The sequence below is a fragment of the Loxodonta africana genome, chromosome 16 (genome assembly GCF_030014295.1).
Source record: "Loxodonta africana isolate mLoxAfr1 chromosome 16, mLoxAfr1.hap2, whole genome shotgun sequence".
In the NCBI taxonomy this organism is placed as follows: domain Eukaryota; kingdom Metazoa; phylum Chordata; class Mammalia; order Proboscidea; family Elephantidae; genus Loxodonta; species Loxodonta africana.
The window spans coordinates 64,054,750-64,070,122 of record NC_087357.1 but is presented as its reverse complement, the minus strand read 5'-3'; the positions used below and the strand labels follow the sequence as shown (position 1 = coordinate 64,070,122).

Here is a 15,373-nt window from a genome sequence, read left to right as displayed (position 1 = left end):
AACATAGTTCAAATGACAGATGATCCTGTGACATTCGTTCCACAGTTTATGGGTCATTAAATCACTTAATTTTTTATTCAGCTTGGTAAGGTTTATTGGACACACGCTGTGTGTGCTGTTTCAGATGCTGAGATAAAGTAGTGAACAAGACAGACAACTTCTATTTTCATGGAAGCTATGTTCTATGGGGTAAAACCAAAACATAGCAAAAAAAAAAAAAAAAAGAAGAAAAAGATGTAATCTCAGATTGTGATTATGGTAAATGATCTGAAGTAAATATACAGGGTGACGTGGAAGAAGGTTACTTTAGATAGACTGGCCAGGGAACGGTCCTCTGAGCATGGGTCAGCTCAGCTCCTGGGATGAGAAGAAGCACACTTTGTGAACCCTGCAGGAGGAGCATTTCAGGCAATGGGACAGTGCACACAAAGAACCTGAGGTGAAATGAGCAGATGAGTGGGATATGTTTGAGAAGTAGAAAAAAGCCAAATGTAATTGGATACCAACTGGCTTCTTGGACATTCTGGATCATAGAAGGAGGTAGATTTCTGGTGGGAGGGGGTAAGGAAGAATATATGTATGGAAGTGAGTGAGTGAGTGTGTGTGTGTGTGTGTGTGTGTGTATTAGATCAGGGACATTTTCTTAGTTTTCTGTAACTTGAAATTGTGTTATTGATCATTTATTCCTATTGTTACAATGTATTTTGAACTCTGGATGCTCTCCTTTGGCATTCCAAAATCATCCTCTGTCCTCAGCCCAGCTAGGGTGATCACACTGGATATGTTGGGTGTCAGCTTCCTGCTTCAGGTGAACACCCATAGTGTCCTTCCTGTAAGCGTCTCTGAGTGTCTGACCACTACTAACATTACTACGGGATTTATCTGATTTTACAAAGTTAGTGAAGGCTGGTAGGTGAAGGTGTGTAGTTTAGAATTCAACTTGAATTCTGAAAGAAACATGGCAAGTGTAACTCTAATTTCCCAGGGCTTCTTTCCTTTTCTTTTTTTTTCCTGTTCGATGACAAAATTTATATATATGTATATATATTTCAGTATAAAACATTTATAAAGTCTCTGTCAGTGGGTTTTAGTTATAATAGCACTACCTACTTGTCTCACTAGGGATGCTGGAAGAATTAGTAAGATAATGTCTGTAAAAAGCATTGAGCTCCTTAGAAAAAAAGACAATATAAATGCAGTCATTTTCACCTCAGTACTTGTGTGGGTATATATACACATATATACATTCCACACACACACATGCATATATATTAAAACCACCTATTTTTGTGACCTTGCATTTTTAATGGACTGCTATCATTTTATTACAGCTTCAGCTTCCATATAAAAACCTCAGCATGAATGCTTTCAAGTTCTACACTTGTTTCTATTCTCTTTTACAGAAGTCAAGCGGGATGTTATAAAACAACGATAAAAATAAATTTCTAAAAATCATAAACAATGTTGAAATTTCAGTATTTTCCAGTCACTGAATAAGATTCCAGTCCATTGTCTTATTTTACTTTCACGATAACCCTAATAATTAGGTCGTATTTTCACCATTTTACGAGTGATGAAACTCAGCCTGTTTCATATATCTTTGGACTACCTAAGGGGGGCTTAACAATAAGCAGCAGCTAAAATCTATAAATATGACATGAATTCCCTGACTTCTGAAATGAGAAGTGGCTGAGGTTAAAACACTCTTTCCAGAAGAATGGAGCATCTTCCTCTCAGCCTGGCTTAGAGACAGCCCCGCTTGTAGAAGGCACTTTATTTCCATCATCCCTAATGATCTGTGTTAGAGTGAATCTGCCATGGGGCCTGTTGAAGAGAGAAGTTTACTCGTCCATGTGATTAGAATCAGATCAAAAGAGATCTCTTATTTGGTGTTTAGGAGAAAGCAATGAATGTGGGTTTGTATTAAATCCTGTTTATCACAATGATATTATATAGTAAAAATCAGATGACTGTAACTACAGGCAGCTAGTCAGTACCGCGTTCATCCAGAAGAATAGCTGGAGAACCTGAAGTAGAGAAGTATTTGCTGACTTGACCGAGGTCCCAGTCTGAGAATAAATTTGGCTTAAAATGGCAGCATCCAAATTACCACAAAGGTGTTATCAAAAAATATAAAGGTGTATGATGGGATGAGAGATGCGACAAGAGTACTCTAATCATTTTTTAATGAGCCTGGTGGCACAATGGTTAAGCTTGCTGCATCCCAGCAGCTGAGTGTTATAAAAACCGTCAGGGGTAGGCATTATCCAAATTTCGTTCTGAGGAAACCAAAGTTCAAGAAGGGTGCACAAAATGCCCAAAGTCCCATTATCACTAATTGGAGAGCCAGAATTCAAACTCAGATCTGCATGGCTCAGCAGTATAGATTCATTCTACTATATGAAACCACCTCTAAGTTAGTCAGTCTCCCCTCCTGCAGAATGAAAATTGTTTAGAAACACACACACAGCTTCCAGGTCTCTAACCTCCTGAAGTAAAAAAGTCAACTGCTTTTAAGAGTGTACTATATGAGATATCACGTATTCCATTTTTTAAAAAAATATATATATATATATTTTATTATTATTTGTCTTCAGTCCTGTAGTAGTTATTGTATCATTCAAAAAGTGATTGTTGTTGTCTGCCATTGAGTCATTTCCGACTCATAGCAACCCAATGTGACAGAGTAGAACTGCCCCAGAGGGTTTTCTTCGCTTTTTTTTTTTTTCTCCTTTCTTTATGGAAGGAGATCACCAGATCTTCTTCCCATGGAGCTGCTGGGTGAGTTGGAACCACCAACCTTTCAGTTAGTAGCCAAGCTTAACCGTTGTGCCACTGGGCTCATTAAAAAAAATGGTTAGAGTACTCTTATGTGTTTTCTAGTACCCATTTAATTTTAAAACTGTAACATTATGTATTAATTTTGTTCTGTATTTGCAATACCATGCAGCCGGCTTGCCTTGCAGAATCCAAAATACTGCCAGGGAGTGTTTTGAACACTTCTTCACTGATTTTGTTCATGAAAATAAGAGGTCAGGTCTCGTGGCTTTGCAAGAAAACTATTAGTTCCGTGTAAAAGACAAAGATAAGCACAGAAGTATGTGGGTGTGAATGGTAGACTTATCTCTTTGTGCAGTATCACCAACAAAAATGGTACTGTGACTTCTGACAGCCACAGTTGTGTTTAGTTTCTATTAAGTCACTTCATTTTTGAATTGAGTAAATACTGAATCAATGATGGAGTTATATATGACTATGTGCTGGGGTATGACCCAAGTAATAAATAACAGACATTTATAAGAAACAGATCACAGTAGGGGCACCAGAGAGCCTTCAGTTGCAAAACAACAGGATGGGAGAAAGGAAATTTGATCAACTGAATTTATTCAGATGTTACAGGGGCTGATGACGTATCAAAGAAAGAAATTGCAAAGATGCTGTCTTAAGGATACTGTGGGAGGATACACAAAATGGCTAATGCTGAAATATGTGATTGGTTGAATTTCTGTGGTGGTAAATTCATGCTACTAATACATAAGAAAAAAGAGTAAATTGTCCTGTGATCACCCCTGCACACATTTGCAGCAAAGAAGGGCTGCAAAGAGATCACTGTATAAATGGAAATTCCTCAGTATATTGGAGGTCTTAGTTAGAGGGGGGATGTTAATATCCAGTAGGAGTCAGTTGAAATGAAGGAAAACGCCCTCACAAAGTGCTAGAGAACAAAGAAAGTGCTGATTAAAGACCCAAGAGATGAGAAAGACTCTGAAGCCATCAGTGGGTAGGGAGTTGGTTGTTTTTCTCCACACCATGAGCTAATTATTGCAAATCCACATTTCAGGAGTGGTTCCAAAGGAAGGAATGCTCTTAGCATCTGAAAATAATGGGCCCAAGTGCAAAGCAAGGCCTAAGGGAGTTCAGATTGGTTTAAGGAGGCAGGATCGGCCCTCTTCCAGTCTTCAAGAGCCACCTGGACTTGTTTTTGATGAAACTTACATGTCTGTTTTCTGGGGTTGTCACTAGGTCTTTCTAGCAAAGGAATTGTAATTTAAAGTTGGGACCATGTAAACCAAAACAAGTATCGGGTTAATTCTCGTTAAGTACTTTTACCTATCATGGGTAAAATGACAGTATTTGCAACAGTGATGGATATCTTTAAACATCGTCACTTTGAGACTAAGGAAATAAAAACCCTTACAAGGAAAAAAATCCACAAAACGAAAAAAATCTTAGTTTGAAATACAGAAGGTAGGAGGGCAGTGTAGGACAGTTTTGTGTTGTTTGTCTTTTTTCTTTCAAATCCATCTACCATTTTAGCTATCACTGACAATTTTTCTTCATTCATCCCAAAACATGTATGTGCAAGATGGAGATAATACAACAGTAAGCAGAGCAGATCTACTCCTTGCCTCACAGAGTAGATTTTTTTTTTTAATTTTTACTGTGTTTTAAGTGAAAGTTTACAAATCAAGTAAGTCTCTCATGCAAAAATGTATATACAACTTGCTGTGTACTCCTAGTTGCTCTCCCCATAATGAGACAGCACACTCCTTCTTTCCTCCCTGGATTCCCCTGTCTATTCAGCCAGCTTCTGTCTCCCTCTGCCTTCTCATCTCCCCTCCAGACAGGAGCTGCCCACATAGCCTCCTGTGTCTACTTAAGCCAAGAAGCTCACTCCTCACTAGTATGATTTTCTGTCTTATAGTCCAGTACAATCCCTATCTGAAGAGTTGGCTTTAGACGTAGTTCCAGTCTTGGGCTAACAGAAGGTCAGGGGACCATGACCTCTGGGATCTTTCTAGTCTCAGTCAGACCATTAAGTCTGGTCTTTTTATGAGAATTTGAGGTCTGCATCCCACTGCTCTCCTACTGACAGAGTACATTTTAACAATTAACTAACTGGCTAATTCAGCAAGCAAGGATACCATAAAGTAGGGTAAGGATTATGAAAGTGGAGGCAGAGGAGACTAAGAAGAACTTGACAGAGGATCTACCTCCTGTCTAGAGGCCAGGGGACAGTTCTCCAAGTTAAGTGATTTTTAAGCTGAGATTGAAAGAAGAAATAATAGTTAGCCAGCTTCTTAGAGTAGACACTGAAGTTCAAGTTAAAATATTTAAGTTCCTAGAAAGTTTAATTTCTTGGTAATCTTTTGGTGGAATTTTGATGGCATGTGATTATAATGATAATCACTCTATCATGTTTAAATACCTCAGTTTGTGGTAACCACATAGTGTTGAGCTAAATTGCTACTCACTGAGAGAAAAAGTTCCCATCTAATCAAATTTTGCTTTTGTTTTTCAAATTCATTGGAATGCAATTCACATACCATAAAATTTACCATTTCGAAGTGTGCAGTTGTTTTTTGATATATTCACGAGATTGTGTAACCATCACCACTATCTAATTCCAGAATATTTTCGTCACCACAAAAAGAAAGTCTATACCTCTTAGCAGTCACTTCCCTTCCACTCTGTCCCTAGTCCCTGGAAAACACCAATCTCCTTTCTTCATGTATTTGCCTATTCTGGACCTTTCATTTAAATGGAATCATAAATGGTCTTTTGTGACTGGTGGCTTCCTTCACTTAGCGCAATATTTTCAAAAGTTCATCCATGTTGTAACGTGTCATTATTTCGTTCCTTGTTATGGCTGAATGTTGTTGTTGTTGTCAGGTGCTGTCGAGTCAGTTCCGACTCATAGCGACCCTATGCACAACAGAATGAAACACTGCCCGGTCCTGTGCCATCCTTACAAACGTTGTTATGCTTGAGCTCATTGTTCCAGCCACTGTGTTAATCCACCTTGTTGAGGGTCTTCCTTTTTTCCGCTGACCATGTACTCTGCCAAGCATGATGTCCTTCTCCAGGGACTGATCCCTCCTGACAACATGTCCAAAGTATGTAAGACGCAGTCTCGCCATCCTTGCTTCTAAGGAGTATTCTGGTTGTACTCCTTCTAAGACAGATTTGTTCGTTGTTTTGGCAGTCCATGCTTTTTTCAATCGCATCATATGCATGTGAAAGCTGGACAATGAATAAGGAGGACCGAAGAACAGTTGATGCCTTTGAATTGTGGTGTTGGCAAAGAATATTGAATATGCCATGGACTGCCAAAAAATGGCTGAATAGTGCTCCATTGTACAGATGTACCGTATTTTGTTGATCATCAGTGAATGGGTGCTTGAGTTGTGTCCACTCCTTGGCTATCACGAATAATGCTGATGAACATTCACATGCAGGTTTTTGTGAGGACATATCTTTTCCTTTATCTTGAGTATGTTACTAGGAATAGAATTCCTGGGTCACACAATCATTCTATGTTTACCTTTTTGAGGACCTGCCAGACAGTTTTCCAAAGCAAATGCACCGTTTTGCGTTCCCACACATGATGCTTTGCTTTCATTTTACAGACCCCAGAGGAGCTGGAGGATGTTTCTGACCTGGAAGAGGACTATGAGGTCCGCAGTCATGCCAGCGTTCAGACAGAAGGGAAAACTGACCGGGTATGTCACCTCCATGGAGGGAGAACCGTGTGGCGCTGCTCCTTGTCAATCCAGGCAGCCTTTCACAGGCTGGACTTAGAGCTGGAGCCAGTTTTGGGGAGCAAGGGAGAAAAGCCTCAGAATACAGGGCAGCAACATTGAGGGGAATTATATCTCCTACCTTGAGAGCTCACTGTGAGGCCATTGCACGTCAAGTAGTGAATCACTCCACACTGCTTTTGATCTTTGTGAAAGTCATGGGAATATAAAAGTGAAATGTGTACACGTTTGTTTAGAGTAGAAGAGAGAAACTGAGGAGTTGTAAATACACACTGAAATTCTAGGGGAAAACCACTTTCTGAGGTGATAGTCTCCTTTTTCCTTCTTTCTGCAGTGTCGTCTTCTGACCATACCCACAACACACACACATACACACACACACACAAACACGCACATACATACACACGTGCAAACACATGCAACTTCAAAGATGTGAATCCATTTAAGAAGCTGTACTTCATTTCACTCATAGCAAAATGCTTAGAAATTTGTGGAAGTTTGCCTTTCCAGCCACTGATAGCTTCTGACTGCAGAACAGTCCATAGGACTTGGGTCTGAAACATAAACAGTATAACGTAGTGGCCGAGGCTGCTTGGAATTCCTCCTGAACAACCACTTTCTTGCTGTGTGGCTTGGAGAAGTCATTTATTTTCTCTCTACTTCAGTATCTTCATTTGTAAAATGAAGGTACTAATAACCCAAGGAAAACCTGGTGGCGTAGTGGTTAAGTGCTACAGCTGCTAACCAAAAGGTCAGCGGCTGAAACCCAGGTGCTCCTTGGAAACTCTATGGGGCAGTTCTACTCTGTCGTAGAGGGTCACCAAGAGTCGAAGTTGACTCGACGGCAACGGGTTAATAACCCAGACCCACTACCATCGAGTTGAATCCGACTCATAGCAACCTATACCCTCTATATGAGGGTTATTATGGGAATTAACCTAGAAACTACATGAAGCACTTAGCACAGTGTCTGTCTCATCATAAATTCTCAACAATTGTTAACTAGTTGTTGTCGTAGCAGCAGCAATAGTGTTATTATCATCAGCATTATTAATACTTAATTAGTTAAATTTAGTTTACTGACATGAAATTTGGAGACAGACGTAAATCCCTAATGCGGACTCACCTAATGTTGATTCACTTTTATCCAGAAAGACTTGAGCTTTGTATTTTTTTTTTTGTGTGTGTGTAGTCTTATTTTTATACAGCCTCCTTAGAAGATTTCAGCAAGTACCTGTTAGGTAGGCACCATGCAATAAATGCATGTGAGTGCTTATTTCTTCAAGTAAAAATACTGATATTTCCCCAGATGTTATAATATGCTGCTGTACTCCAGGATTTGTGGAAACTGTTCGGTATGGAAAACAAACTAAGCTTCTTAAAATTTTACCTATAATCCTCTGGATTTTGATTTCCTATGAATGGAAAATAAGGTAAATTAATTGAAAAATATCAATTTCAACACCTGCAAAGAGACAGATCTGTTCTACTTCTCTTTCTGATTGCCTTTTTTTTTTTCATTTCACAGCACATCATGTAATAATATTTTATTTTTGTTCATCTATTTTCACATATACGGAATGAATATAAAAAGCATTTTGTCTTATTAGGCCTAAAATATCTTTTTACCAATGAATACCTTGTATTTATGTATTGGTTTTTATAGTTTACTAGATATTTTATCACATATTATAAAACATAGAAAATATACTGAAACAGAATATGAAAAAAAAAAGTTTAAGAAAACTCCATGTTTTCAGATACTCAGATTGCCTAGAATTGGTATTTTTCAGCCAAAATATGTTTTATTAGAAATGTTTTTCTCTGATTTTGATGATAGTAATAGCCCACATTTATCTTTCCCTTGGGAAAAATGTTCTGCAAATAGATAATATGATCATGTAGCAGGACAGTTAGTATTTGGTGGTGTACTTGGCTATGCCACTTTCTTGAATTTCCATTTCTTGCTGATGATTTGGGTCAAATTTCAATCCTTGTTTTAATGGCCTCCTATTCACTCCACAGGTAAGGGAAGGATTCCTGCTCTAGGGTTACAGGGGTGGTTAGGCACATGACAGCTGACACTGACAGATGAGGCTGACAGGAAGTTTATTAATCACATATACTTACAATCTGGAGGAGGATGATATCACACACCATGCAGGACCATGAGGAGACTGCACCTGGGAACTCAGTGAACAGGCGGGGCTGTAGGAGGCAGGCTTTGTAGTACAAGAGAGTGGGGTGCCCCCTGGATTCCAGAGGGAGATGTGATTGGCCTGTTTGAATAATTCTGTGGGCTGGCAAGGAACTGAAACCACCCTCTCAGGGATAAGCAGAAGCTGCATCTGATCTGTTTGATAAGGAGGATTGTTTGGCTAGAGGACCTTTTTCCTTGGGAGCAGAGTGCAGAGGTTAGACTGTTCAAGGCCCTCCCGATTTCACCAAACATCAAGGCCACGTACTGGACCTTAATTTTAGGCCCTACACCACAGTCCTCCAGAAACCAATTCATGTCGGACATTATTTGGGGTCACAGAGCATCTGGTGTTAGTTGACTTCAAATCTAGTTGGCATTGTTGGCAAGAAAATAGGAAATGCATTGTGTACAAGGCAAACTCTGCTCGTGCTTTCACTGAAGTGAGCGAGTGCTTTACTTAGGCTAAGCTGTGTTACTAGAGGGGGGAGTAGGTGTCAGGGCTTACAATGTAATTGATAGGAGGAAATTTTATTAAAATAAAAGCACGTTTTAGGATCCCAGAATTAGAATAAAAGTACCGGGGCTCTCGTTCTGACTCATCACTTGCAGACTGTGAAGCCTCACTTAATACCCTTAATACTTAGAAATGAGGAGAATAATACCATACCTACTCTCAGCCTTATTGGTAACTTCAAATAAGATAATGCATATTTGTGTGTTTTATAAACTTTAAAATCACATGCTAGGAAGGTAAATGTCTTATTAATACTACTTTTATTTGGATTTTTGTTCTTGGACTGGATTACTGGCCAGCTAGATGACCACCTGCCCATTGTAGGTTATGGAGTTGATGATCTACATTGTTCTGGATCTTAAGAATATTTATAGAAGTTATTGTTTTTCACCTTATGGAAATCATCTCAACACTGCTCTGCATTCTGGGTTTGTGTTCCACTCTGCACAGTTCTCTACTATCCAGTTCATTAGGAAGGCCTCCTGGGCCACATTTCCACTCTTATTCTTTAGACTAAATAGATTCTTTTCCATTAGATCTACTACGACAACCTTAAATTTAACCTGGCTGCCCTGTTCTCATCTATCTCCCTTGCACAAATGCCCAACATCCAAATGAATAAAACCTGAGCTACATATGTTAGTCTTAGAGGCCTCCAAGACCTGACATCAGACAATTCTGTTCTTCTATTCCTCCATTTTCTTCTGTGTTTACTCTACTTTGGACACTGCGGCAATCTTTCTGTCCCTGTAAGCACTACCATGTTCGGTCTCAGGGCCTGTAGGTTTGCTGTTCCTTCAGCTTTAAATGCTCTTCCCCAAAACTTCTTGTTCTTCTGTGCTTCTCTCTAGTCACTTCCTCACAGAGATTTGTCCTGAACACTTTAGCTAACACAGATTCCATAGTCCCTGTCTAAGACGCTGCCTCCTTTATTGTCTTCATAGCACTTAATAATTCATGACATTTTTCTTATGTATTAATGTGTTTATGTGCTTTTTCTTTCCTTCTTCTTTTTTTTTTTTGGTCTGCCTGCACTTAGAGGGTAGAGATTTATATCTTTTTTCACAGTTACGTGAATAAAGCCTAAAAAAGTACCTGACCCGTAGTGGAAACAAAAAAAAAAAAAAATTTTTTTTTTTTTTTATCTCAATAAATAGTTGTTGACTGAGTCTCACTCATATCACATGAAAATAATGATGACAGTGTTGGCACTAGTAGTAATAGTAGCTATAACATGTAGAAGGCCTATTCTATGTCTAGCACACTGATTATCATTATACTGTATTCCTCTTATGCTTTGCATCCTCTGAGCCTATGTTTTTTAACAGATACTATGCCACAGGTATGATTTACTCACACCTTATCTCACTTCACTTTCTGCTTTGGAACTTCCCTGAAGTGGTGTGGGGATCTGAGCAGGAAGCCACTCAGCCATCCTAAAACATGTCCCACAGAGGATGTCTTGACCAACACTATGCTTTTCCATCCCTTGGATGAACAAATCAAACATGAATTTTAAATAGGTCCTCAAGGGGTCCCCAGTGGAAGGAATCAAGCTCTAATCTCTGTAGCAGTAACTAGCTAATAATGTATCCTTGGGTTGGCTCTCCTTTCTTGCCTGATTCATTCTTCCCAGGCTCCCAGTCTAGTTGCCTGGGATCTATTCTTAAATTACTTTTTATTCTCAGGCTATGTTTGTAGCAGAAAACAAGAAAAGACAGGTTACTTCCCATACACTACTTTATTTAATTTTCACATTGACTTTGCACTATGGATGTTATTATCCTGGTTTTACTAATAAGATCACTGAAGCTCAGATTTATATAACTTGTCTAGTAAGTGGATTATGTTTTCTGACTAAGATCTTTGATTGGTGATTACCACACATCAGTTCACATAGGACATAGGCTAATTGGAATTAATCTCTTGCTAAAAAGAAGCAAACAAACAGTCACCACAACAACAAACCTGACACATCATTAATAGAATGAGAGACAGAACAAAGACTGGGATGCCACAAGGGTCTAAGAAGAAGAGGATCAAAACTTTCTTTTAAATTTTAAGTAGTAGTTATTGTATAGTGTGGTCAATTTAATTCCACATAACACTCTCTTTTAGATATCTGTCTTAAGAGTTCATTACCAAGGATTCTGTTCTCATACCTGAAGTTCATAGGAGATTGATGGCCAAGGAGAATGGCTTAATTCTATACCACACCCCCACTACCTGACCAGTATCAGGGTCATATGTAGACAGTTTTTATGATTTCTATCAGGCATCTTATTCCAGTCCCATATTCCTTATAATAATATCTATGTGCTTAGAATATATTTATGGATTTTTAGTCTCACATTCATTTGAGACTTTGTATTCTATCCAGTATTCCTTTATGCATTGGACCAAGTATACTTTTGACACATTTCCTAGGTTCCATTACTTTGGGAAGATATCATAAGATTTAGAAATAGTATCTGTTGAGAATCCATTGAACACCCAGGGCAAGCTCATTGTTGAGTTTCTGGTCGCTGCACGAGGCATATGTTTGGGTTCCTTTTTGTTTCCTGCTATTACTGAGTAAATACCTTTTTGGTTCTTGGATTACACAGACTCCTCTGCATCTCAGATGTACTAGAACCAATTTCCGGCACTGTTTAGTAATGGAGTGACAGCTATTTATTATCATTTTACTTTCTGTATTTCACTCACAGTAGCTCTGGCTCAACATCCTCTGTTATTGTTGTCATCAGTGGCAAATGCCACTGGGCATTGTAAAGGTCTGTAACTAGCAAATAATGATTTAAAGCCCACAGTCTTTGAGAGCGAAATACTAAAAGATCAATAGTGCATGCTTTATGATGTGGCAGTGGTACAGCAGTGGCCATTAGTGGAGATCTTAATTATTAAAACATGAAGACCCACTGGACCAATAATGTGGTTATATCCAGTGATCAGGCATTCCACAATGACACAGGAGTTTGTTTTCTGTAGGTTCACAGAATATTCTTCACCAACCTCATGTTTATTCTTTCCTTGCTCTTAGTGAGGATAAAATAGACACCTTTTATAAGCTCAAATTTGAAAGCGACATGAGAGTAGACTCCAGTTGAGATAATCAAATTTCTGCTTACTGATAATAAGATTTTTTAAGTCCTGAAAGCATCCTAAAAGATCATAATAAATATATTCTAAATCTTATTTTCTATTTAAACAAAGTAGTGTCAAGTAGCATTTAACACTTTACTGTTAACAGGGCATTTCCAAATTGGTATCTTATTTCACAAAAGCCCTAGAGTTTTGCTTATTTATTTCTTGATTTAACTAATTAGGGAATTAGAACTCAAAGAATTTAAGTGACTTGTGAAAATCATGTAGCTTGAGACCAAATTCCAGGTCTTCTGGCTCCAACCTCATACTCTTTCGGGTACAGTGCAACTTGTAAACTTGGGTAAAAACCATTAACCATTGCCGACGAGTCGATTCCGACGAAACTTGGGTAGCGTCTCATCATTCCTTAAGATTGCATTGCCCTCCTATTGTTAGAGCCGGTGTTATAAAGAATTGATATTACAATTGCTGCACTAGAAAGATGATTTGTGAAACTAATCAAAATCAGATCGACTTATGCCTCACAAAGCTCTAAATGTACCAATCCTGTTATCTTCCATCATTCCCCCTCTGATACCTGAAAAAGGACAATAACAAAATTAGTTTGTCGATTACCATTTGGAAACTACCTGTTGATGCACAGACCTTTGCAGTTCTCCCTATTGGGTCACCTTCTTCTTGGTGAATTGAAGAGGAGAATTAGTCAAGTAAAGTTATCTAGCAGGGGACCTTGTGGGACAGTTATCCAAGGTCTCTGATCATGGAATCCAGAACAGCAGAGGCCGTTAATCTTCAGGCTCTCATCACTTTGGACTCAGTGATATTAAAGGGAGCATTCTAATTTCTAGAAGTGTTTCCTTTTTATTGTCTGCAGTTGGGGCAGCAATAGCATCGAGACTCAGGAAATTGTTTACAGTGCCAGTAGGGTAGCAACTGAGAGAGTGTTCTTCAAGCCCACCTGGGGGACAACTGTGGTTTTAGAAAGACTCTTAATGAAGTGGAATGAAAGAAAGTTTTGTGAATGGAATGGGTGAGCGAGTAACCTATCTTTTCTAGCACTGATGTACATTGTAAACAGTACCAACTGGTGTATCACAGAAACCTTGATTTAAATCTTGGTTCTACTAATCTCTATCCATATGACCTTGGGAAAGTTATTTTATATTTCTAACTTTCTGTTTCCTCACATGAAAATGGTGATAATAATAATAGTATCTATTTTATTAGATTGTTTGAAGATTAAATTAGATATGTGAAACATTTGGTTTACTTCCATGCACAGAGGAAATGCTAAATCAATTGGGATTTTTATAAAAATGAGTTTCATGATAGGCATAAACGTGTGTGCTAGTGTTATACACTGCCTTCCTCTTGAGTAGCTCAAGGAGCTTTGTAAATATATATCTCTCAGCATTCTAATATAGCACTACTTTGTTTTCTGGTGCCTAATGAGTTGATTTCCAGGACACTCTAACGAGGAAAGTCTTTTGAAATTGATTTTTCCTCGGGGGGCGGGGGGGGCGGAATTCATCAGGAACTGCTTTAAGATGTTAAAAGGAATTTGTCATTAATGTAATTCTTAATGATGCTGACATTTTTATGTAAATCTGCATTCATATAAATAACATAGAACTAAAATAGTGATAAGGAAAAGCAACTCGATAGTGGAATAAAACAGAAACTTCAACCCAATATTTGTATTTCTTCTTCTTCTCCCCTTCTTCCCCACCCCCACCCCCCCACCCCCCCCAAAAAAATTAGAGAATGTCTGTCCCTGTGTTGGGAGTTTATCTTCTTTGTGGAACTTTAGTAGCTTTGTGATCCATTAGTTCCTGTTTCTCTCAAAGTTCTCAGCTACCTTCCTAAAGTTATATGGAGCTTAACTTCCTAGTTTTTGTGATATATGCTGATTTAAAAAATCCTGATCTATACAACACCCATCCTGAAAATAGCTTTGGAAGTAGCCATTAAAATCACCTCTTCTTACTTGATCTGTCTGAGAAGGGCATATGTTCCAGAGATTCTTCCCTCTATGTGCATAGCTTGAAAGCCAACAGGGACTCATATCATTTAAACTTTGATCTCACATGATTTAAACTTTGATCCTACTGTTTTGTCGACGAGAGATGAAAAAGTAATTCATTTAACAGCAGTGAATCAGGCCAGAGTTTTCATTTGAAGGTATTCAAAGCTGTGGTCTATAATTGGTGGAATTGAATTTAGTGAATAAAACATTAAATAAAAAAACAAAATACTTGAAAAATTTATAAATTTAACTGTAGTCATTTCATATTTCAGCATGACAAAGTTATGCCTACATTTTGAAAATACAGTCATGTGCCTTGTAATGTCCATTTGGGCAACATCTGACCTCACGTATATCTGTGGTCCCATAATATTATAATAGAGTTCAGAAATCCTGATCAGAGAAAGGGACAGAGCAGATGTAATGGGACATAGCAGACACAACTTCCTGCATGTAACACGTGTATCTCATGTCTCTTGTATATATGCTACCAGGCAAATAATGGTATAGTACATATATAACCTATAATACATATGTCTTGACATGTCATAATAAATGTTTATGTTACTGGCTTATGTATGTACTGTACTGAAACTTCTATCATTATTTTAATGTGAACTTTTCCTACTTAAAAATACAAAGTTTACCATATAACCCTGTATGCTTGACTCGTAGACAGCAGCATCTAATCTCATGTATCGCAGGCCTCTTTAGTGTGGTAGCATTATCTCTGTTTAATTTTATTTTGAAAATATTACTGTGAAGTACATTATGACTCCCAAAGAGAGGAAAATCAGAGCTAGTGATAGCAGCAGCAAGAGCAAAGGGGAAGTATCAGTTTGGAAATGAAGCAAAAGGTTATTAAATAACACAAAGGTGGAAAATAACTGAATGCTATTGCTTCTGATTTAGACATGTTTGCACAACAACCAAATCACATAATGTCCTATTTCACAGAATATATCATGGACGTTAAGTGATATATG

At 38.2% G+C, this 15,373-nt stretch overlaps 1 protein-coding gene across 1 annotated transcript in view; it reads left to right on the top strand.

Annotated features, from left to right (window-relative positions):
• Positions 1-15,373, top strand: part of CTNNA3 (catenin alpha 3) — a 1,776,048-nt gene that overhangs the window by 1,583,140 nt on the left and 177,535 nt on the right. Inside the window, exon 13 of the mRNA XM_003409035.3 lies at positions 6,411-6,503. Within this exon, the coding sequence (XP_003409083.2) occupies positions 6,411-6,503 (93 nt within the window). The remainder of the gene's footprint in view (positions 1-6,410; positions 6,504-15,373) is intronic.